Source organism: Chlamydomonas reinhardtii, chromosome 7 (genome assembly GCF_000002595.2).
Source record: "Chlamydomonas reinhardtii strain CC-503 cw92 mt+ chromosome 7, whole genome shotgun sequence".
Classification (NCBI taxonomy): Eukaryota; Viridiplantae; Chlorophyta; class Chlorophyceae; order Chlamydomonadales; family Chlamydomonadaceae; genus Chlamydomonas; species Chlamydomonas reinhardtii.
The window spans coordinates 280,782-302,681 of record NC_057010.1 but is presented as its reverse complement, the minus strand read 5'-3'; the positions used below and the strand labels follow the sequence as shown (position 1 = coordinate 302,681).

The 21,900-nt window shown below is 63.6% G+C and overlaps 4 protein-coding genes across 4 annotated transcripts; 2 read left to right on the top strand and 2 right to left on the bottom strand.

Moving 5' to 3' along the window:
• Positions 1-272: 272 nt before the first annotated feature.
• Positions 273-5,124, bottom strand: CHLRE_07g314250v5 (uncharacterized protein). Its single transcript, XM_043063853.1, has 3 exons — positions 4,594-5,124; positions 1,688-3,736; positions 273-1,453 (listed from the first exon to the last, which is right to left on the bottom strand). The coding sequence occupies exons 1-3, from the start codon at positions 4,978-4,980 to the stop codon at positions 1,073-1,075; spliced, it is 2,817 nt and encodes a 938-aa protein (XP_042922421.1). The 5' UTR covers positions 4,981-5,124; the 3' UTR covers positions 273-1,072.
• A 167-nt stretch (positions 5,125-5,291) lies between these two features.
• On the top strand, positions 5,292-11,310 carry CHLRE_07g314200v5 (uncharacterized protein). The gene is made up of 11 exons (XM_043063852.1): positions 5,292-5,743; positions 6,233-6,286; positions 6,677-6,832; positions 7,038-7,244; positions 7,400-8,151; positions 8,316-8,414; positions 8,603-8,698; positions 8,896-9,508; positions 9,688-9,983; positions 10,102-10,210; positions 10,326-11,310. Exons 1-8 carry the CDS (start codon positions 5,419-5,421, stop codon positions 9,502-9,504), a joined length of 2,298 nt encoding a protein of 765 aa, XP_042922420.1. The 5' UTR covers positions 5,292-5,418; the 3' UTR covers positions 9,505-9,508; positions 9,688-9,983; positions 10,102-10,210; positions 10,326-11,310.
• Positions 11,311-12,964: 1,654 nt separating this feature from the next.
• On the bottom strand, positions 12,965-19,310 carry CHLRE_07g314150v5 (uncharacterized protein). Its single transcript, XM_001700734.2, has 14 exons — positions 19,140-19,310; positions 18,932-19,056; positions 18,560-18,639; positions 18,202-18,286; positions 17,744-17,830; positions 17,357-17,453; positions 16,294-16,506; positions 15,857-16,052; positions 15,490-15,658; positions 15,164-15,247; positions 14,789-14,935; positions 14,475-14,546; positions 14,111-14,275; positions 12,965-13,918 (listed from the first exon to the last, which is right to left on the bottom strand). The coding sequence occupies exons 1-14, from the start codon at positions 19,234-19,236 to the stop codon at positions 13,787-13,789; spliced, it is 1,749 nt and encodes a 582-aa protein (XP_001700786.1). The 5' UTR covers positions 19,237-19,310; the 3' UTR covers positions 12,965-13,786.
• A 133-nt stretch (positions 19,311-19,443) lies between these two features.
• Positions 19,444-21,879, top strand: CHLRE_07g314100v5 (uncharacterized protein). The gene is made up of 3 exons (XM_001700918.2): positions 19,444-19,786; positions 20,244-20,534; positions 20,755-21,879. Exons 1-3 carry the CDS (start codon positions 19,697-19,699, stop codon positions 21,232-21,234), a joined length of 861 nt encoding a protein of 286 aa, XP_001700970.1. The 5' UTR covers positions 19,444-19,696; the 3' UTR covers positions 21,235-21,879.
• Positions 21,880-21,900: the final 21 nt, after the last annotated feature.

Genomic DNA, 21,900 nt, shown 5'->3' with positions numbered 1-21,900 from the left:
ATCCTACACACACACCGACAGCGCGTCGTGCGCCGGGCCGTAGCGCGCGACCCGACCCGACCGAGCTGTCCTCGGCCAGTGTCAACTTCGGCCGGCGCGTGCGCAACACAACCTCGTTCGAGGAGGAGGATGAGCTGCGCAGGGGCTGTGGCGCGTTGGTGCCCGCGGAGGCTTCGGCGCAGGCCTGGGCCCTGGTCCGAATGGGGTGGCGAGGGCAGGCCTGGCGCCGTGGTGGTGGCGTTCAGCTGGAGAAGCCCACAGCTTCGAAGCCACTTCAGTTATTGGTCTGAGCCCGCAGCGCTTGCTTGATCACTCCGATGCTATCACAAAGCTAGGCACGATAGTTGGTGTGGGAGCAACAACGCAACACCGAACCATGGCCGGTGTGCGGGACTTTGAAGCCGTGAGGAAGTCACCTGCCACTGCCTGCTGCATGGGCGGTCCTCCACCCGACACGGCGACACCACACAATCGCCCGCCAATAAGCGCACCTCACCCGCCTGCGAAACCTTGACCCCAAGCTCCTCTGGACGCATGCGTGCAAAGCACAACGGCAAACTAACCCCCAATTCAAGGCCTCCTCAGCTTGACACCCGCCCTACCAGCTACTCAGCGCCTGGCGCAAGAGCCAACTGACCTACGCCCTGCGCAGTCCAGGTGAAGGTGACGCCAGAGCCAGTGAAATACCACCGCTACAATTTCTTACCCACCGACGTCGAACCACTAGACACACACACGGGCCGCAGTTCACAAGACTCGCCAGCAATGTGCCAGCTCCCGTGCGGTTTTCCATTCGTCCCAAGTTCTCACAGTGGCAACCGAGCTCTGCCTCATCCACCTGTACCTCACCTCTTGCAAGAGTTATTGCTTCCATGTCCAACGAGTTTGGCCGCATACAAATGCATGTTGGCATGCATGGTGCAAACAAGGCACCGGTGGTTGGTTCACTGCTAACTCCCTTGTACACATCAACTGTGGCAGCATGCGTGGCCTATCCCGGCACGCACCCCTGCCTCATGTGCCCCTCATCAGTCCGTATATGCCTCAAAACTCGCACGAGTTCCGCACGTGCCTACGTGACCGCCAGCTCCACCGCCAGCGGCAGCCGCTGCAACTCCGCCTGCAGCGCCACACACCACTCCAGCTGCGGCGCCAGCCACTCCGACCCGCTGCCGCCAGCAGCAGGTCCCGCACACTCCCCGCCCTCACACTCCCCGTCCTCCTCTGTCACCCTCTCGCTATCGCCCCGCAATCCCGCCTCGCCGGCGGAATCCACCACAGCGGCCTCCGCTGCAGAGCCGCCCCTGACAGCTGCCGTGCCCGCCACTGCGGCACTGTCCGTGGCAGTGGTCGCCGCACTGCTGGCAGCCGTACCCGCGCCCCTTGCGTCGCCACCTGCCGTGTCACCAGTGCGCGGGCGGGTGCCAGTCCGAGGCCAGACCGCCGAAGCCACCTGCGGGCAGGACACAAGCCCATGCCATAGCGGTATGGCGCACGGTACACACAAGGCATATGGGTGGGGCAACACACGTTCATGCCAAGCCCCGCACACAAAGTGGTGGCAGCGGCAGCGGAGGCTTCCTGACTGGCCCCGCTTCGTGTCCAGCGCATCAGCCAGCGGCTAGTGAAGCCCTTGAGGGACCCCTGGCGCACACACAAACACACGCCCGCACATTCTCAAACCCGCCTGCTGCACGGCCCACAGCAGCACCGCATCCACATCGTCATCCGCGAATGGCACCCGGCTGCTGACGTGTCTGTTGGGCGCCGCCACCGCAGCCGACGCCGCAGGCGCCGCGGCCGTAGCCGCCCCTTGCGGCAATCTCAGGCACGCCACCTCCACCGCTCCGTCCTCCACCGCGGGCGCCAGGGCCGCCTGCAGCCCCGCCCAAGAGAACGCCGCCGAGCCCACCCGCACCAAGACCGCGCCGAGCAGGGGATGACTGCCGGGAAGCAGCTTGAACACACCGACGGGGCTGCCGGGGATGCGGTGCAGGCCGTTCCAACGCGAGGCCGCGGTGGCAGCGGCGTCCGCGGCGGGCGCCAACCAATCCAACCAGTTCTGAAACATAACCGGAGCCCGGATCATAGTGGACACGAGCGGCCCACGAACGAGTAGTAGGTCCGGGGCCGCGGGCTCCGGCTCCGGCTCTGCCCCTCTGAGGCCGTCGGCAGCAGCGTCTCCGCAGGCGGTGGATGCGCCCGTGCAGGCCACGCTCGTGGGCTCGGTTTCCGTGACCGTAAGCACGCATGCCAGTTCCGTTTCAGGTCCTTCCGCGTCAGCTGCTTCTGCTACTGCCGCCGAGGGCTGCACCGGCGCCAGCGTGTCAGGACCGATGCACGCCGCATCTGCAGCGGGCGCCTCGTCTGGCTCCTCCGCCGCCGCTGCCTCCCAGAATGGCAGGGGCTGTGCGGCGCGAGTCAGGAAGTCCAGGGCCGCACTGACCACCGCCGTGGGGTGCAGCGGCGGGCTGCCAGAAACACATGGCCCAACCCCCTCCACCATAGCCACCACCGCCTCCGCTGCAGCCGCCGCGGCGTGCTCCGCAAAGCTGTTGCCCGCCGCGGCGACGTCACCCGCTCCCTTCAGCGCCCTGCTGCCGCTGCGGCTTGGCACCTGCACCGTCACGTAGCCGTCCGCCTCGGGCGACAGCCTGGGGAAGCAGCGCCGCCTGTCCAGCAGCAGGCGCAGCTCCCGGGGGCGGCCGCCCAGCGCATCCAGCACGGCGCGGGCCGACGGTGTCGTGCTGGTGGGCCCCAGCACCAGCGTACCCAGCGCCACACGCAGCTGCGGCCGCCTCACCAGCTCCCGCACCGCCGCCAGCTCCTGCGCCGCCTCCTCCGGCAGTCGGGATTCCGCATCCGAACCCGCAGCCACCAAGGCCTCAGCGTCAGTGACCAGCGGCAGTTCTAGCGCCCGCAAGCCCCAACCGCCGCCTTCGCCGCCGCCACCATTCCTGTTATTGTTGTTGCTGCTGCTGTGGGTGGTGGCGCCCAGGCGGCTGGGCTCCCACAGCCGCCGACACGGCAGCAGCACGTCGCGCGCTAGGCGGCCCAGCGTGCCCAGGGGAATGCCGGGATCTCGGGCGACGCCTGCACTCGGACACACGTACAGCACGTACCCGCCAGCTCCGCCCAGAACCCCGCCGCCCGGCGGCGCCGCCGCGGGCTGCTGCTGCTGCTGCTGGAGGCTGAGGATGGTTCCCCAGTCGCCGCGGTGCAGGTCCCACAGCCCGGAGATGCAAAACTCCTGCAGCTGCGGTGGCGCGGCGGCCAGCAGGGCCCCCACACAGTGCAGGCTCCACGACGGCGGCGTCAGGTGTGCCAGGGTCAGGCGGTTGAGGCAGGTGAGCGCGGCCACGCCTGGGAGCACCTGCGGTGGCAGGTCGCCTTCAATCGGAAACAGCGTCTCCACGTAGAGATCCCGCAGCGGCGGTGTCTGAGGACTGGTGCTGGTGGCGGTGGCGGTGTTGAGGCTGCTGCCGGAAGCGGCTGTGCCGCCGGTGGCTCCGCCGATGCCATGACCGGTGCCTGCCCCGTGCCCCGGCCCTGACGAGGCTGCCCTTGCTGGTGCCGGTGCTGGGAGCAGGTGGTGCGCATACTGCAGCAGCTCGGCGTGCGGCAGCGACAGGTGCTGCAGGTGGGGCAGTCCCGCCAGGCCGCGGAACAGCGTCACCAGGCCGGCAGCGGACTCGGGCGGCACCCACCAGCCCTGGAGGCCCCGCAGGTCCAGACTCTGTGGGCGCGAGGTAAAAGGGGCACATAGATCGCGTGCGGTTGCGCGTGCGGATGCTCGTGCGGATGCTGTTTGGTTGATCCGATACCGGTCCTTTTCTTATTGCATCCCACGCGGTCATCGTGCGTCTTTGACTTGGCTGCTGCGTACGACTGCACACGTGAGCAGCCACACGGTGCGAAGCATGAGTGCGAAACAAACCCATGTACGGACTACTGACATTGTCCTGCGTGTTTTTCCTTCCTTTTCAATCTCTAGGGGGCGGGCAAGGCCACGTGGAGAAGGACAGCGCGGCGCCGCCTTCAAAGCGGCGCCGGCGCGCAGGTTGAGACCTGCCGGTGTTGTCTGGTTAGCGACCTGTGCTGACGAGGATGGCGTAGCGGGCAGTCAGCTGCTGCGGCAAGGGTGTTGAGAGGTTTTCCTTGCTGTCTGGTTGGCCTGCTGCCTGCTGCACTAGTGCTTGATAGCTGGGCGCGACTGGGCACATATGGCGGGCGGTGCCTGTACAAACCGACCCCGGCTATGTCCGGGAGATGAGGCTAGTATCGGAACCTTCGGCCTCAGACGGAGGACGTGGCGTGGGCTCAGCCCACTTTTCCCTTGCGAGGGAGAGCCACCTTTTCTTGTCAATCTCTAGGCCAATCTCTAGGCTGCGGTTGGCTCTGCTGCGGCATCGCGATTGCTAGGCACCTGGTTTGGCTATGTGCCTGTGGAAACCGACCCCGGCTATGTGCCGACCCCGGCTATGTCCGGGCGATGAGGTTGTTCGGCCTCAGAGAGTGGAGGGGCTCAGCCCCTTTTCCCGTGACCGGGGAACACTTGTCCTTCCTTTTGCGCGCTCTTGCTCTTGCACGCACCTTGAGGTTGGGCAGCCACAGCGGCAGCGTGCTCAGCGCTGCCACCTGCCAGGGGTGCTCCAGCATGGGCGCATACTCCAGCTCCACGTCCAGGATGGTGTGTCGCGCAGCCGAGCTCTGGCGTGAGAGCCACAGCATCGCAACGTCGGCCGCGCAGCAGCCCGGCTCACACAGCTCGTCGGTGCCCTGGTCCGTGCCATCCTCTAGCGCAAGCGTTACCGAGCTGGCGCGCGGCCAGCGCGCGAGGTCCGCAAAGGAGGCGCCAGGAGACCCATGTGTTACTTCTATGAGCTCATCTTTACGCATGCGAAGCCGCACGCCCTCAATTGATCCATCTAGCAGCTCGCGCAGAGCTTTACATGCCAACCGTGCCGACGAAATGGCCATGTTGTCAAGTGCCCCCGCCAGTGCGTCCACACCGCTGACGCTAAGGCATCTAAGGACATCGAGTAAGCGGGGTTGACATGTCTCGGGCTCGGCGGAGGGCGGGACCGCCATGTCCCTATTGCTGTTGCAGTTTGCACCGTTGGCTGTCTAATATGTGTGAACGGCTGCGAAGTATTGCAAGTACAATGTCCATGGCGAAATAAGTTTTTGAGACCTACCCACAGTTGACTACTTGACTTCCTGATCGCCCATCGCCTGGGCCCACCCAAGGGGAACACCAGGTACACCACCTCTTATGACCAACGCCACTAGCCGACTCCTTTTGTAAACCAGAAGAGGGTTAGGGTTCCAATCGTGGGTTCCAATGTAGCGGGCACAGTTTACTGCGCACGCATTCGTTTTAATATCGCAAGTACCGTAGCAATATTTATTTCATAAATGGAGTCAAACATTCTGCTTGAGGTTGAGACCAAAATTAAGGAGGTCGAGGCGGACATCAAAAAGACCGTGACCGAGATTGAGGACGCTACACGCGAGATTAAGGCTCTGGAGTCTCAGATTGCTCAGCCTGAGCCTCCTGCAGACATTCAGGATCTGCGCAGGAAGCAGGAGCAGCTGCGCGAAGACCGGCAGTATCTGCGTAAGAGGGAGGAGCAGCTGCGTGCATATCTCGTGCACTTGTGTAAGGAGGAGGAGTATCTGCGTAAGAAGGCGGAGCAGCTACGCAAGAAGGAGGAGGACCTTTGCTCTGCGGCGGCGAATAGTAAGCGGGCAGAAGGCAGGGCGGGCATAGGGTATGGGCGTGTATAGGCCACACGGGGAAGGCACCATGCATTTTTTGCCCCTTGTAGAACCCCCCGTTGTCAACTTGCAAAGACACCAAACTTGGGCAGGAGGTTCGTTGGGAAAACACTTGATGTTCGCAAGTTGACACATATGACGAAATTTGACATGCAAGATGGGGGATACAAAACGTGTCAGGAGGGGAATCACTGACCCCAGACTACAGCGGATCCCTCCTAAAATCTTATGAAGCATGGCGGACACTATCCCCATGGATTCTGTGAACTCGGAGGGGTGAAATCTTATGCGGGATGGGAGAACGACCCGCGTGTCTGTGTGCACAAATGGGCATACATGGACCAAAACGGCCGGGCTTGGTTGCTGGAAGCTGCGCCCGTTTGATGTGCTATGTATGCTTGCGCATACTGAAAGGTTGGCTGATGTCGCTGACTTCTCCCTGTCAAACCAGGTGTCGACACCAGCGAGCTGGACGTGGAGTCACAAGAGGACGAACAGCTTCCGGGTGAGCCCGCGTGTATGTGGGGTATGCGTGTGCAGCTACGGTGGACAGTGTGTACGCGAGCGTGTCAAGTCGAAGGGTCGACGCGTTAAGAAAACAATACCGTACAGCGCATGTAGGAGAGCTGTAATGCACACGACATGCTGTTCTCGGGTTACCGGACAAACACCCACATAGCGTTCAGCTCCTAAAGGTCCTGGAGCTTGGAGAAGTGGGGAACAGTTTCGTATGGCTTGCAAAGATGCAAGGGGCTGCGTTGAAGCTTTGGCCTTGGGCCGTGTAGCAAAGACCAAGGCGTTCAATGAGAGCGGCTAATGTCACTGAAGCTGTTGCTGTGGAGAGCATGTGAGGGAAGCGTCACTTTGCTTTTGCACCGCACCTTTTGCACTGCAGGGCAGGAGACGCGCTATCAGTTCGCGTCCTTAAAACAGTTCCTGCAGAAGTTCCGGCCGCCACCGTTGGCGCTGTCGTCGTGCGACTCAACGCAGACCACCACGAAGGACATTCAGCCGCCGTCCAAAGTACGGGATTGGCAAGCGTTTGAGCCGGGTAAGTAGTGGGCGGTGGGTGCGGGTGGAGGTGGAGAGTGATGGAGGACGCAGTGGCGCTGGGGGGAAGGTGTAAGAAAGATATGGAACCCCGTACGATGTGCCTCCACTTGTTGTACAGCCACACCCTCGTGCAGTCAGTCACATACGGCCAGCATATTGTGCGGCACACTAAAGGCAAGATTCCACTTCTGCTTACCTCGCAGACTGTCAGGAGCAGCTGAATGCGGTCGAGGAGAGCGGTCCTGCCGTTGGTTTTACGATGTATCCGTCCATGGACTCGGTAGGCTGCGAGGCAGAGCTGCAGGACCAGCTCCTGTGGTGCTTCCTGAATCCGCTGCAAATAGCGGCCTCCAAGTCCTTCGTGTGCGGCCGCATGCGGCGTGACGTGGAGGGCCTGCCTGCCAACTCAGGTGGGTGGGGACTGTTGCAGTGTATTTGTGCGGTATGATGAATGGGATGTGTGTTGTTCTGGATGGGTGGGATGATGGAGAAGCCAGCACGCCTGCATGCCGGGACCTGCAACTTATCCTTCGTTGCCCTGCACTTGTCTTCCGCCCCGCTCTAGGGCGCCCGGATTTCCTGCTTCTGTCCGGCGACCGCAACACTGTACTGGTGGCGGTGGAGGTGAAAACATCAGCTGCGCTCTGGGTGCCTCCCGGCCGCAGCTTGCCGGATGTGTACGCCGAAGCGGGTAAGAACAGCAAGATTGTGAAGGCCGTACACCAGCTGTACAGCTACCTTGACCGCGTGCCGTACGGCGTGCTGCTGACGGACAAGCAGCTCTTCTGCATGCGGCGCGAGCACGACGAGTTGCTGTGCAGTCCCAGCATTCCGCTGACAGCAGAGCAGGGCGAGGCGGCGGCGGGCGGTTTCGGGGCGGGCTCGCTGACCGCCGCGGCGGCGCTGTACTGCACCTTGAGGTGGTCCCAGGCGTGGTGGGTGCAGCGCCGGCAGCAGCAGCCCAGTGGCGGCAGCCCAGCGGGCGGCAGGGGTCGCAGGCGGAACACAGCAGACAACCGCCAGCGGAGATCCATACTTCAAGGGCTGCTGCCTGCCTGGATGGGTGCGGCCGTTGCGGCTGCTGGTGCCGCGCCCGAGCCCACGGCACCCCGGCCGGCGGTCGTTGCGGAAAGCAGGTGCACCTCCAGCCAGCTGTTCCCGGGCTACAGGCCAGACCCGCAGGTTCCGGGGCACACGCCCCGGCGCCTGGCGGAGTCGAGCTCGGCCGTGGTGCTGCAGGGGGAGCTTGGCGGCCGGGCAGCGGCCGTGAAGATGGTGGACCTGTGGCAGGGGTCGGAGGGCAAGAAGTTGCTGCAGGTATGGCATGTGTGACTGGGGTGCGGGTGAACTGGGCGGCTGGATGGCTTGCGGGCCTGGCTGTTGTTCGCGGTTGCCAGCAGCGACCTCCAACACGAGCGCGAGCCCTAACACAATTATCGGTGCCACTTCGCGGACCCCTTTGGCTCTGCTCTGCTCTGCAGCACGAGGCCCGCATGTACCAGGCGCTGCAGCCGCTGCAGGGCAGCTACGTGCCGCGACTGCTGGGCTACGGCTCCTGCGACGGCTGGCAGTTCTTCGTGGTGCGTGGGTGGCAGCACTGGGGTAACAGCACTGAGGTAACGTTGTTTTCAATGCTGGGGACTGCTTGGAGCACGTACGTGGGGCAGAACCACGAACCGAGGATAGCAACTGAGTTGAGTGGGAAGTGGCACGAGGCGTTCTGGGACGTGCAATCCTGCCTACACTCCGAATTCCCGCCCTGCCTCAGGCCACGAGCTTGGAGGGTCCATCGCTGAACCTTGAGGACGGCTGGGCTCTTGGGGAGGCGGCCACGCGCGCGGGAGCCCTCGCTGCCCTGGACGCGGTGGGTGATGGTGCGGCGGACGCCCCTGCGGGGGTACAGTACCAGTTCCTCACTCAGTTCCTCACTCACACCATGTTAGCACTTAATCATGAATTGTGTTGCCTCTCAATTGCATGCACCAAGCATCAACTTATCCTGAGGCCTCCACCATCCTGTGTACGGTGCGCCTCCCTGGCTCCGTACGCACACGCGCGCAGGTGCACGCGTGCGGTGTCCTGCACGGAGACATTGCGCTGCGAAACTTTGCACTGGCGGCCTCGCACTCGCCGCCGTTGGGCATGGGAGGCGGTGGTGCTGCTGGCGGGGCCGGGGGAGAGGGAGGCAGCGCTGGGCAGCAGCAGCCGTGCGTGATGCTCCTGGACTTCGGGCACGCCCAGCTAGTAACCACTGCAGCCGAGAAGTTTGGCGAGGAGCCTGCAGAGTTGTTCCGGCGTGAGCGGCAGGAACTGCAGCAGCTGCTGGGGTGCGAACGTCCGCTGCCGGCTTGTGCAGCTTGGGGCGCACAGGCGGCAGCTGCCGCAGGAAACAGCGCCGTGGGCAATGACCAAGAGGTGCAATCGGGCTCGTCGGACGTATGCGCAGCTGCAGACGGTTCGGTAGCAGCGAACAGGCCCAGCCGCTTCGCAGCCGCGCACTGCAGCCAGACGCAGGCCATGTGCCTCCCGCCAGCACCACCCTCATCCAGCAGGCCAGGCGGACTGGGCGGGCGCCGCCAGCAGCTGCAGCCGCTCGTGCCTCGCAAGATCCAGTGGCTCGCCCATCACAGCGGCCACAGCATACCGCGTGCGCCAGTGCGAAGCCTGTAAAAAGGTAGGTCAGAGGCTGGTGAGCAGTGTGCCACTTTGTATGTACCGTTTGCGGCGTGTGAGCGATTCGCAACGCCTGCGGCACCGGGTCAGCAGCATGATGGCACGGTCCATCCGGACATGGGTGCAAACAGACATCTGCCAACGGGCGCTCACGTTGATTCTCGCACACTCCTGCCGCAGGCTTGACATAGGAGGCGTGTGATATCGGTGGCGGCTGCGGCAGGTCAGAGGTTCGGACGGCCATTTTGGGTAATGGCTGTGCTGTGGCGCTCCACCGCGTCGCCAAGCAGCTCACGGGCGGCAGGCCCAAGGAGGAGGTGGTGGTGGGGTGGGGTTCGTGGGCCTTCCAGGGAGGGAAGGGCGGCTCCCCCATCTCCGTCAGGGGCGGGCGCGCGCCGACGGGGCGGCTCATCAAGCTGCTCCGTGAGTGCTACGCCAAGCATGTGTTCATCATCGATGAATACAAGACCTCCAAGGTGGGTGGGTTGAGTGGGATTGCGATTGCTGGTTTGTGGGTGGGCCGCTGGGTTTATGCCTGGCTTTAGCGGAAGCCCTTGTGTGGCCCCCCTCCCTCCCACCCTCCCGACCATGCAGACCTGCTAACTGCGGGTGTCAGGAGATGGCCATCAAGCGGCTTGGGGGGCTGAAGGAGGGGCAGCGGCCCTGGTCGGTCAAAGTCTGCAACGACTGCTTGACGACCTGGGTGAGGACCGTGCATGTGCGGGGACGGCTGGGCACTGGGGACGGATTGATTGACAGGTTGACGGTTGGGACAGCTCATGTGCGCTCTCTTCTTCCTCCCCGTTCCCCATCCCCAGAACCGCGACGTCTCTGCCGCCAACGTGATTCGTGTGCTCCTCCTGCTGAAGCTGATGGGCTTCGAGCGGCCGACCAAGCTGCAGCGGCCGCCATGGCCGCCGGCGGCGGCGGGGCCGGGCTGAGAGCCTAAACGGCGCTAGCAGGGCGTGGGGCTGAGGGTGCACGTGTCGATTGGCGGCGAGTGACGTGACTAGTTTGTTAGCTGCGGGTTAGCACGGACTGTGCACCCCACCCAACCGGCCACGTCCGGATTTGCGGAGCTGCCAAAGGCCCCCAACATAGAGGCGTGTGCTTAGTAGGCGCCCGCGTCAAGATGGCTGGGTTGATAACGACCCGGGAGGGGAGGGCTCAGCCCTTTTCCTGCCTCCCTAAGGCAGCCACCTCCTTGTTATTGACTGCTGCGTTGCTTGCTGATAATGCTAGGCACACTCACGCGGGGTAGGCCCATGCACAAGTATGCTTGGTATTACTACTGGGAGGCGTGGTGTGTTTGCCTGATGTGTGCCTGTGGCAAGTTTTCACGGGGTTCTATGTTTTAGGGCCTGCGGTTGTTAGCGAATTGCGGTTACATGCAAGTTAACGGTCATGCACAGAGCCAGAGCCCCAAGAACGTACGAGACACGTGCGCACGCCCGGGTGTCAGTAATAGCTGCCGTGGGCCTATTGTTGCAAGGAGGATGAGGAGTATGTCGCTGCGTTGCTGTGTTGCGGAACGGTTCTGTCACCAACTAGCCTGCACTGCGCCAACTAGTCCGGAGGACGAAATTATTTCTGGCGCACTCTGGCCTGGTGCGGTGTGTAGGCGGTGTGCGGCCTGTTGAGCCAGCACTCATGGAAGCGCTTATGAGGCAGCGTGCGACCTGCGCTCGGAGAAGACGCTGCTGATTATAATCCTGGGAAGCAGGTCCAGACAAGTGTTCCCCGATCACGGGAACAGGGGCTTGAGCCCTTCCATTCTCTGAGGCCGAACAACCTCATCGCCCGGCTATCCTCATCGCCCGGACATAGCCGGGGTCGCTTTCCACAGGCACATAGCCAAACCAGGGTGGGAGCCACACACATCGGGACTACGCTTTCCTGCCCCTTGCCATGTTCCATCACGAGGCACATAGCCAAACCAGGTGCCTAGCAATCGCGATGCCACAGCAGAGCCAACCGCAGCCAGACGTAACACAGTTGTCAACAGCCGCACTACTTTTCATGCCGCTACGCATGCCCTGCCAGCCCCACCGCGGACCGCTACCTAGACACCAGCCGGCCCGTCAGCCTGCGCGCTAGCGCCGCTTCTTGGGCGGCGCTGCGCTCTCCTCCTCCACGTGGCCTTTCCCGCCCCCTCCGCTACCAAGATGCGCGCACGCGCCCCCGCTGCTGCTGCCGCCGCCGCCACCGCTGCCGCCGCCAGTCTGCAGCGATGTAGGTCGCTTGTGTCCCAGCAGCATCTCCACCAGCGCGTGCCGGATGTTGGTTGCGGAGTTGACGTCACGTCCCTGCACCATCGGGAGGATAGAGTGAGTGCGTCCCACTGAGCCCACGACTGAGCCATCACCCAGCCGTCACCCAGCCGCCAACCTGCCTTGAACCCTGTCCCATCACACACCCAGCCGTCACCCAGCTATCACCCACTGAGCCCCACTAAGCCCACGACTGAGCCCCACTGAGCCCTCACCCACTGAGCCGTGTCATCCACGTGTCTATCCCCACTGAGCCCCATTGAGCCCACGACTGAGCCCCACTGGCCCCGCTGAGCCGTCACCCAGCCACCCAGCCATCACCCAGCCGGCCGCCCGCCCGCAAAGTAGACTCACCCACACCGTCCCGCAGTGGTTGCACACTTGGACTTGGTGAGCACGTGAGCCCCCCAATGGTACGACCGCCTGCAGGCAGCGCTGCCCGGCAGGCAGGCAGGCAGGCAGGCAGGCACGGACAGGGGCAATCCTCGGGCAATCCTCGGGCAATCCTCGGGCAATCCTCGGGCGAAAATCCTCGGGCAAAAATGTTGAAAAGCAGTGTTGGATGATGGTTGCTTAGGCGGTGGGTGCTGAGGTGGTGGATAGAATTGCGATGGGATAGGGTAAGGGGCAGGTTGGCGTAGTCTCGCAGTGCGCCGCGCGTTGCCAGACCCAACATTCAACATGCAACGTCAAGGGAAGATGGCGTGACTGGTATGCGGTGACGCTGAGTTACTGTACAAATGGAGACATCACTGACTTGCTGGCAGGCCGGTAGTTTGCTGCTGCGCATCCTCACGCTCCGGGCGCCCGGCCAGGCGGTAGCACCACACAGACACACACACCGCAACGCCACACGCGTGAAGCCGAGGAGTTAGTAGTGAGTGAATAGGAGGAGGAGACGGAGCGGTTCCCAATCATGTCTCTGCCCGGCCTATGATGTGAGGTGCTGCCAGACCTGCGGCTTGTTCAGCGCCAGCTGTCTTCAACCGTTTCTGTTCTAGGCCTAGAGTGAACACATGGTTCCCTAGTGTGTGGAATGCGGCGATGGTGATAGAGCCTCGGATGCGCCCGGTCGGAAGGACAGAGTCAGTCCCCTGCTGGCGAGCGTGGGCTGTAGTAGGCTATACAGCGCCATCCCTTCGCAGGAAAGTGACCTATATATGCCCCCTCAGGACCCAAGGTGATAGCACTGCTTTTGAGATCAGGTACAATCAAGCAGGTGTAAAGCTCGAACCCCGTTGTCACAAAACTCTCATGCGCTTCTCTGTGTTTCCGCGCCCCAGCAAAGCGCGCGCTGGAGCACCTCTGTGGCAGCTTCTGTGGCCCTACAAACACACGTGCCACTAACGGGCCCCGTTCCGTCTCTCGACATGTCCGACACCATCGCTTGCTTCATAGCATGTGATGGCTCGGCGTCTTCGGGTGCTGGGACTGTCCCCTCTGTAACATCCGCATTCATAACTCCACACTCACGCTCAGTTTGCGGCAGCGCAAACAAGTTTGCCGTAAAACAAGGTGCCCTGGTCGCGCCAACATGACAGTAGGGCTCCGGGTGCCCGACATCCGCGTCACACACGAACCGCCGCCGCCGCCCTCCGCACACACCACGAGGCCAGCATCATCACAAAATTGTCCACGGGACGCATGCAACACGCAGTTGCCAGCATTCATCGCATACACCAAGTCATCAACATGATCACACAGTGCACTTGGTTATGACCACTGACCTCTCTGACCACCATGCCCGTTGCCTCACTACACTACGGTATGTAGCAGGCACATGCTCGGAACTCCCCAGCTCTCTGGTTGCACACATGCCCCATTGTCATCTATGTCTCGGTACTCAAATTGGTCTTGCCCGACTATGTCCAGTTGTCCACCGTAGCCTACAACCTCACATCTAGCACCCTGCGTCCGCCAGGACATAACCGGGAGGATGCTCCCTCACTCAAACCTCCACAACACCGAGATTACCCATATCATCACCCGTGGAAGCAGCAGCGGGCCCTCTACGCACTGGCGCCAGCCAGTGGCCGCGCCGCGGTGGTGAGGGACTTCTGGATGCCGGGCGTGGCGTTGAGGATGGAGTAGGCGCACTGGCGGCCGGACAGGGTGGCACCCTCCATGGAGTCAATGTAGTCCTGCAGATGCGTGAAAAGGACGCAAGCGCGTGCGTGAGCGGGCGCGGCGGGTGACAGGCAAGCGAGTGAGAGTCGCGACTTGCCGAGCCCGTACATAATTAACGTGGCAGGGCGGGACTGTGTCTACCAAGCGTTCACAGCGGCTTCCGCGCTTGCATTGCTCCCGGCCACGACGCGCATATCCCCTCTCACCTGCTTGGTGTAGGAGCCCGCAAGGAAAAAGTTGGGGATGGGCGTGACCTGGTCGGGCCGGTACACGTCCATGCCGGGCGCCTCCTCGTACAGCGACTGCGCGATCTTCACCACGCTGTGCCACGTGCACTTGAGGCCGCGGGCGCTGGGGAATAGCTGCCGGACCTGTGAACATCCATGCAGGGACACGCTGAGCGTGAGAAGCGCGATCGACGGGCGCGAGATTTATGTGGAGGGCGAATTCTGACACTGCGGTGCGGCAGCGGCGCACACACGCACGCATATGTGGCTGACGCGCCCCAGGCCGCTGCACAATGACAGGCAGGCTCCAACACGCATTCAAGTGGCGGGCGGGCGGGCGCACCTGCTTGTCGGTCTCGGCGGCGATGGCCTCGTTCGTCCAGGGCATGTACGGCGCGGCAGGCGTGATGACGCACTGTGAGCCACAGGGAGGGCAGGTAGGGGAGGAGCGCAATCAGCAGGGGCGCGCATGTTACTGCTTTGACCGTACGTGTGCACTGCACCCTGTCGGCACTGCAAGACCTGCATGCAATGCAAACCCACCACGCCTGCCGCCCGAACCTATTCCCCACACCCCGCATCCTTCCCGTGAGGCTCCAAAACGACCACCCCCGCCCCACTTCGCTCAGGTCGCGCACCGGCCCCCGCCATGCGCACCTGCATGAGCGATCCCGTCCCCTCCTTGAAGTACTCCACGGGCGAGGTGAGCGCCAGGTCGGCGAAGCAGCTGAAGTAGGTGTCGGCGCTGTACAGCAGGTTGTCCAGGCCGGCGGGGGAGCGCAGGTCGCGCACGCGGGGAGAGTCCTGTTGTGGGGGTGCGGGAGCGAGGGAGGAGGCAGGGAGGGAGGGAGGGAAGGGGGAAAGCCGGCGTGAGGGGCGAGGCGGAACATGCGTGCGTAGTGTGACACATGGGGTAGGGAGGGAGCGGGCGGCAGCGGCAAGCGGTTACGGAGCATGTCGCACTGCAACAGTGCGGCTGTTTCCATCCAGCATGCCAAGCACAGGCGGCACGACCACACTGGCCACACGCACCGTCTGCATCTCGGTCACCCAGCCGTCGTAGCGCAGCTGCACGGTGATGACGGGCACGCCCACTAGCTTGTAGATGTTGTCGAACTGGAGGGAAGGGAGGGAGGGAGGCAGCGGGCGAGAACGTAGAAGCGTCACAACAGGCTAGACCAGGGGCTCAGCAGGCGTCCATTGGCCCAGTGCACATACCCTTGCCAGACCCGGGCAAGCCTTTCCACGTCCGAACAACCCTCAACGCCCAGGCCAGCAGCGCGCCCCCACAGCCGCTCCACCCTGCCCCACCCACCCCGTCCAGCAGCCCCGCCCCCCGCGGCCCCGCCCAGCCTCACCTCCTTGTACTGGCGCCAGGGCGCGGGCAGGAACTTCTTGATGCCGGGCACGTCCAGCGCCGCCACGTAGGCGTCCGCCGTCACCACCCGGTCGCGGCCGGCCGAGCCCACCTTGAGCCCGGTGACGCGCGTCACCTTGCCGTCGGCGCCCGACTCGTACATCACCTCCCTGCAGGAGTGGAGGCAGAGGGGGCGGCGGGTGGGCGGGCGCGGGGAACTGTGTGTCGGCAGACCAGGCAGCGGGAAGGACGGCAAGGGCGCCCGCATAGCTGCCCTACTGGCGCACGCTGCTCATGAGGACCAGCAGAAAGAGCTGGGGGCACGGGGGCGCCAGGCAGGGCCGAGTATCAGTGCCGGTGCCACCCACTTGCAGCCCGAGCGGGTGTGGATGCGGCCACCCTTGGCCTTGATGTAATCGGCGATGGGTGCCAGCAGGCGCTCGGCGGGCGAGCCGTTGAGCATACGCAGCACGGAGGCGTCGGTCTTGGTGGCGAAGAACTGGAAGATGGTCAGCATGCAGCGCGCGCTGATGTGGTCGCAGTCCAGGAAGCCCAGCGCGTAGGCTGTGGGCAGAGGGGCGGCGCGGGCAGGTAACGCGGCGTTGGGGTTTGAATCGAGCCAGCAGCGAAGGAGGATCAGGCAAATCCAGCGCAAAACAGACCACCATGTACATCCGCCCAAGACCCCATGCTCATTCGGCCCGCCGCCATCCTCAGCAGTCAGCAACTACTGTAGTTGCGCCTCCTGTCATCCCGTCTGTGGCCCCCCTCCACCCCCACAGTAGCGGCCCGGGCGGCGGCTCACCAATGGGGTCCCACATGCGCTTGATGGAGTTCATGGAGCCGCCGTGGCTGGTGAACCACTCGGTGAACGAGATGCCGTCCAGGGCGCGGATGTCGCGCATGCCGCCCTCGGGGTCCACCAGCGAGCGCACGATGGGCGAGGTGCCCAGCGCCAGGCTGTTGGCCAGCTTGTCCACAGGCTCCAGCTGGGGCGTGGTGAAGAACGCCTTCAGGCCTGTGGGGGGGAGGGGAGGTCAAGCGGACAGGGCTGGCAGTTGTAGGGCGTGCCGCAGCGGAGCGTGAATGAACTACACAGGCAAGGTGGTCGGCTCCGACCGTGCGTGGGTTGGGCGCGACCACGGCTGGTGGCGATGCGCAGGTCCATTCGCCTTGGGCTCTTGCCCGCCCCGACCTATTCGTTGCTCCGGGCATATGGCCCGGCTCCAGTCTGGACCAGGGCATCTGCTGCAGTGCCCCCACGGGACCCCCGCCCCTGTCGGCTGCATTCCGGGGGCTCCGCCTCCACTGCCCCACCGCCTGAACCTGCCGCTGGGGACCTGCCGCCGCTGTGGCCCACCGGACGGCAAGGCCGCAGACCCGCCGCGCCCCCGCTGGGCCCTCACGCGAGGCAGACGCCGCAGCGCCCGGCGCCCGCAGCTCGATACATACAGGGTAGATGCGCCCGCTGCCCCGTCCTGGCGCTGGTTGCCTGCGGCAGCAGCGACTGCTGTGCCTGGCGCATGCGCCCGCCTGCCTCCACGGTGCGTCGTCTCGCCGTGTAAATTGTCGCGCCACGCCCGGTGCTCTGCTCGCCAGCGACCCCCAAGTGGTCGGGTACCCCGTCCGCAGCTCGCCACCTGCCGTGTCCAACCTCGCCTCCAGTCGCCCCTCCACTTGCCCGGCTGCGGCCGTAGTGCGGTGTTACCACCTCCCCTCCCTCGCCCTGCATGCGTGTAACAGGTGGCCATTCCCGAACCCACCTCCCCGTTCTCCCACCCACCAGCCCATTTCTACTGCTTTCCCATCTTCCTCGCCGCCGCCCATCGGTACGGGCGCCCGCTGGGCCTGCACCTGGGCCTCCTCACCGTGCAGGGGGGCGCCGACCTTCATCTCGTTGATGTAGAAGCGGAAGTCCAGCTCGCGCACGTCGCCGTCGTTGTTGCAGAACGTGTGTGTGTGCTCCTGTGAGTGCGCGTGGATGGGAGTTTGAGAGTGGGCAGGCAGCTCCGCAATGCGTCCTCAACGTGCCCTCCTCCTCCTCAACGTGCCCTCCTCCCGCCTGCGCTCCTCTTTGTCCTCGGGGCTTCAGATTCGCTGCCCTCAAATGTGCCAGGCCATCCATCCGGCCTTGCCGATCCGAGCCCAGCATCCCGCCAAGCCCGTGCGACCTCCCGCCTTACCACAAACCTTGCCCTCCCCGCTTCCTCCCCTCTCCCTTCCAGGCCCCAGCGTCCCGGCGCCCCGCGCCCCACCTTGACCAGCAGGTTCTCCAGCACGCCGCACTTGGCCATCAGGCGGAAAAGGTTGAAGTAGCAGCCGAAGAACACGTGCAGGCCCATCTGCGCCGGGGTGGTGGGCGGGAGGCAGGCGTGGGCGAGTCACAAATGTGGGGGAGGGGCGGGACCATGGGTCTGTGCATGGGCCACTGACAAGCGAGACATGAGAGTGCTTTCCGACGCAGCTGCGCCCGATGCTGCACTGTGGGCCATCAGCACACTGCCGGTCCAGCAACAGGCACGTCCTTTGCAAGCGACGCACCCTGGCGCGTCGCTCTTCTCCCTCCCATCTAGCTCTTCCCCTGTTCCAGACCACCGGGCCATTGCTCCATGATGCACACCTACACCTATGCCTACCTCGACACCGGCCGAGCCACCCGCACCCTGCCCGGCACACCGCCCCGCCCTGCCCAGCGCCCCGCCCCGCGCCGCACCTCAATGTGGTTGCCGTCCTTGTCCACGAAGGAGGCCACCTTACCACCAATCCACTGGCGGCCCTCGTAGATGTCCACCTCATACCTGAGATGTTGCAGTGGTGGTTGAGGGGGTTGGAAGCGGGCTGAGGGAGCAGGGAAGGCTTGATAGGCACGGCGCAGACGACACGCCCACAACGGTTAGCTAGCCCAGGCCTCCAGCGCCACCTCCCCGCAATCAGACCCGACCTTGCAGCTAGGCAGCTGCCGGTGGTGCCATGTGTACCGCCTTACGGCCAGTAAATGCGGGTCAGCGTGCCGCGGGCACCCCCCCCCCCACGCCGCACCACCCCGCAACGCCGCGCCACGCGCCGCTCACCCCTGGTCCAGCAGCTCCACGGCCGTGGACAGACCCGCCAGGCCACCGCCCACAATCGCCACCTTGAGCTTGGGGGCGCCCTGCGCGGGCGGTGGAGGTGAGGTTGACCACGGCATGTGCACGTCAGCCTCGCCGCGGGAGGCTAAACCCACAATGACTGGCACTCCCAACTTGCAGCAGTTGATATATACTGCAAGAGGACACCAGCCTTCTGCCGCGGCGTGCAGCGAAGCGAGGGCTGTCCTGACAACAATTGATGCCTTGCCGAGCCCCCGCTGCCACAGAACAACGTCATCGGCCCGGCATACCTATCAATTATGCTGCATAACCCTCTCTGTATGTTATGCACAAGCGGACACGTCAATTACGCACCGGGGCGGGTGGCTTGGGCTCATCAGGGAACAGCGACCGCAGAGGCACGTCCTTCAGACCAACGGCGTTTACGTCGGAGGCCTGGGCCTTCTTAGCAGGAGCAGCAGCAACGGCCAGCGCCTTAACTGTGGGGGCCAAAGGAGAGATGGGGAGCAAGTTGAGAACGAGTGGACGGGTTGCCATGCAAGCTTGCGCGGTGCAAGCTTACCGGCGCGCCGGCTGGAGCGCACGCCGCTAGCCTTGATCGGGCAAGCCTGAGCATTCTTCGCGCCACAGCGCTGCGCCTGCTTCTGGAGGCACTGCATGGTTGCTCAGACGGTGCTGCTAAACGAGGAGGCCTAGGTCTGCCACCTACACTGCAAATTAAGCAAGCACTGACTCTACTTGTATTATACAGTATACGAGCACTGAATTGGCTGCGAAGTCGCAACCAAACCGATTCTGCCATGGGGCATGGCCGAACTCCAAGTTTTCCACAGGGCGATGACATTACAATAGTTTAGCGGGCATTCCAAACGTGCAGCACTTCACGTGGTCGTCAGTCTGTTAAATAGAACCCCAAAGGCTGCCTGGACCTTTTCTGTTTGTTTACACGCCTGCTAGCAAGTAAAGCGCACGAAAATTAATCATCTAAAACGCCAAAACAATATCTGACATATCGATTAAGAGAGGCGTGGCCCTTTGCCGCCGGCGCCGCTCCAAACCCGTTCTCCCCGCGCGACTTTGAAGTTGTGACGGCATTTACGTCTAAGCAGCATTGTTGAAATGTCACAAGCTGGCGACCGTTCGGCGCCGCCGGCGACAACGTCCGCTAAGGTTGGCGACATCAAGCTGCCGGGCTGGAAGCAGTCGCAAGTAAGTCTGGCAAGGAGACAAGTAACGGTACTGCGGTGGCACCAGTGAGATACGTGCGGGGCTGTCACGCGTGGAGTTTGTGCCGGAAGCGGGCACCAGGCGGCGTCGACTGCAGCGGCGGGCAAGGCGCACCCTCACCGCCAACTGCTGCCCCGCAAGAGCAGCGGCCGGGACGCGAGCATTTCCCTGATTTGCGGTGCCCCCCAAGTTGCATTCTGCTCAGCGTTTGGGCGCAACGGGAGGCTAGGTCGCGCTTCTGGCTTCCGCCACTTGCACTGCGGCGAGGCGCGGGACGTGGGGGCGCACCTGTTTTCCGTCCCGCCGCCGCCGCCGTCGCTGGCTGTCGTTTCGGGTGCACGCGCTCGCTCAAAACACCCTCCGCCTCAGCCCTCTCGGCAGCTTCGCAGCATGTTGCCGAGCGTCCCGTTGGTTCCCTGCTCCGTGTCGACCGCTGCAGGTGCGCAAGGCTGTGGCGTCGCTGCTCAAATACGTGAGCTCGCAGGCCGAGAAGTCCAGCTCGCTGTTTGCTGACGTGGACGAGGAGGTCATCTTCCTGCAGCTGGCACTGAAGAAGATGCCGCAGCAGCCGCGCAAGGACAAGCCGGTGCCGCTGCCGCTGCCACACCCGCTGTACGGCGCCGAGGGGCAGCAGATATGCCTGTTCGTGAAGGACTCGGCGGAGGGGCAGGAGGGCAAGGAGATAAAGAAGAAGCTGGCAGCGCTGGAGAAGAATGGCGGCGTGGCCAAGGTGGGTTGGGGTCGGAGGCAGTCGAGGTGGATATGGGAGGGGCCGGGGTGATAACAGGCTGCGGGTGGGCGGGCGCAGTTACCGCCGAAGTGCGCGTGGCCTTAGCGGGCGAGGCGTTGGTGCACCAAGGGGCGTGCTCGTGAGTCGTGACCACCTGGGGCTCAACGGCACTTACCGCCGAACGCCCTGACGAGCAACAACGCCCTCACTGGACCCGCAGGTGATCGGCACCACAAAGTTGCGCACCAAGTTCGAGTCGCACGAGGCGAAGCGCAAGCTGTGCGCCAGCTACGATCTGTTCCTGGCCGACGACCGCATCCTGCCCTCGCTGCCCAAACTCATTGGCAAGAGCTTCTTCAAGAAGAAGCGCCAGCCCATCCCCGTGGATCTCCGCCGCGGCAACTGGGCGGCAGAGATCCGCAAGGCGCTGGCCTGCACCTACCTGTTCAAGGGCAGCGGCACTAGCGTCAACATTCGCGTGGCGCGGTCGGGCTTCGAGCCGTCAGAGGTGGAGGCGAACGTGGTGGCGGCACTGGCGGCGGCGGCGGAGCACATACCCAAGAAGTGGGCCAACATCCAGGGCGTGTTCCTAAAAACGGCGGACTCAGTGGCGCTGCCGATCTTCCAGACGCTGCCGGACGCGCCGGCTAAGATTGTGGGCGGGTCAGCGGCGGCGGCGACGGCAGTGGCGGCGTCGTAAGGTTGGCGTGACGTGCGTGTTTAGTGTTCATGACGCGTTGCTTTTGGCGGGCGTCCGTTGTGACCTCAGTGTGACGTGTGTGTGGAGATATGTGGTATTGGTGCACTGCTGCAGGTGTCGGGCTAGGTGATGTTGGGTGGTTCGAAGGCTCATGAACAAGCTTCCAAGTGCGTGTTAGCCCTAGGATTGTATGCTGGTATGGAGGACAGGCAGCTTGCGACTGTCCGAAGGAGAAGAGGGAGCCTGATGACTTTATAGAAATAGTGATGTGTGCCAGCGATGCGCCATGGCTCATGGAACATAAGATAGGGCACCGGTTGCCCGGTGGAGCGGTAGGACAGGAGGGCTGGGTAGGCCTGGTGGCTGGCTTTTGGCTGGGCACAGGGTCGTATGTGATAGGAACTTACTCGTCCTTTCACATTCACGACATTGCGTCCACGCCGGAGGGGACTGCCCAGCCAGGGTACTACCGCACGGTACGACCGTGCACGCATAAGTCCTCGGGCTCACCGAACGCTTCCCTAAGACTGCGCCGGGGAGAGGGAGGGGGCAGAACCGAGCACTGTTCGATGCACAACAGGGGGAATATATCAGTAAGTAATTTTTGACAGGAGGGACGACGGGGAGCTGTAAGGCGAGTCGGGGCGAGGCCGGGTCCTGCCGGGT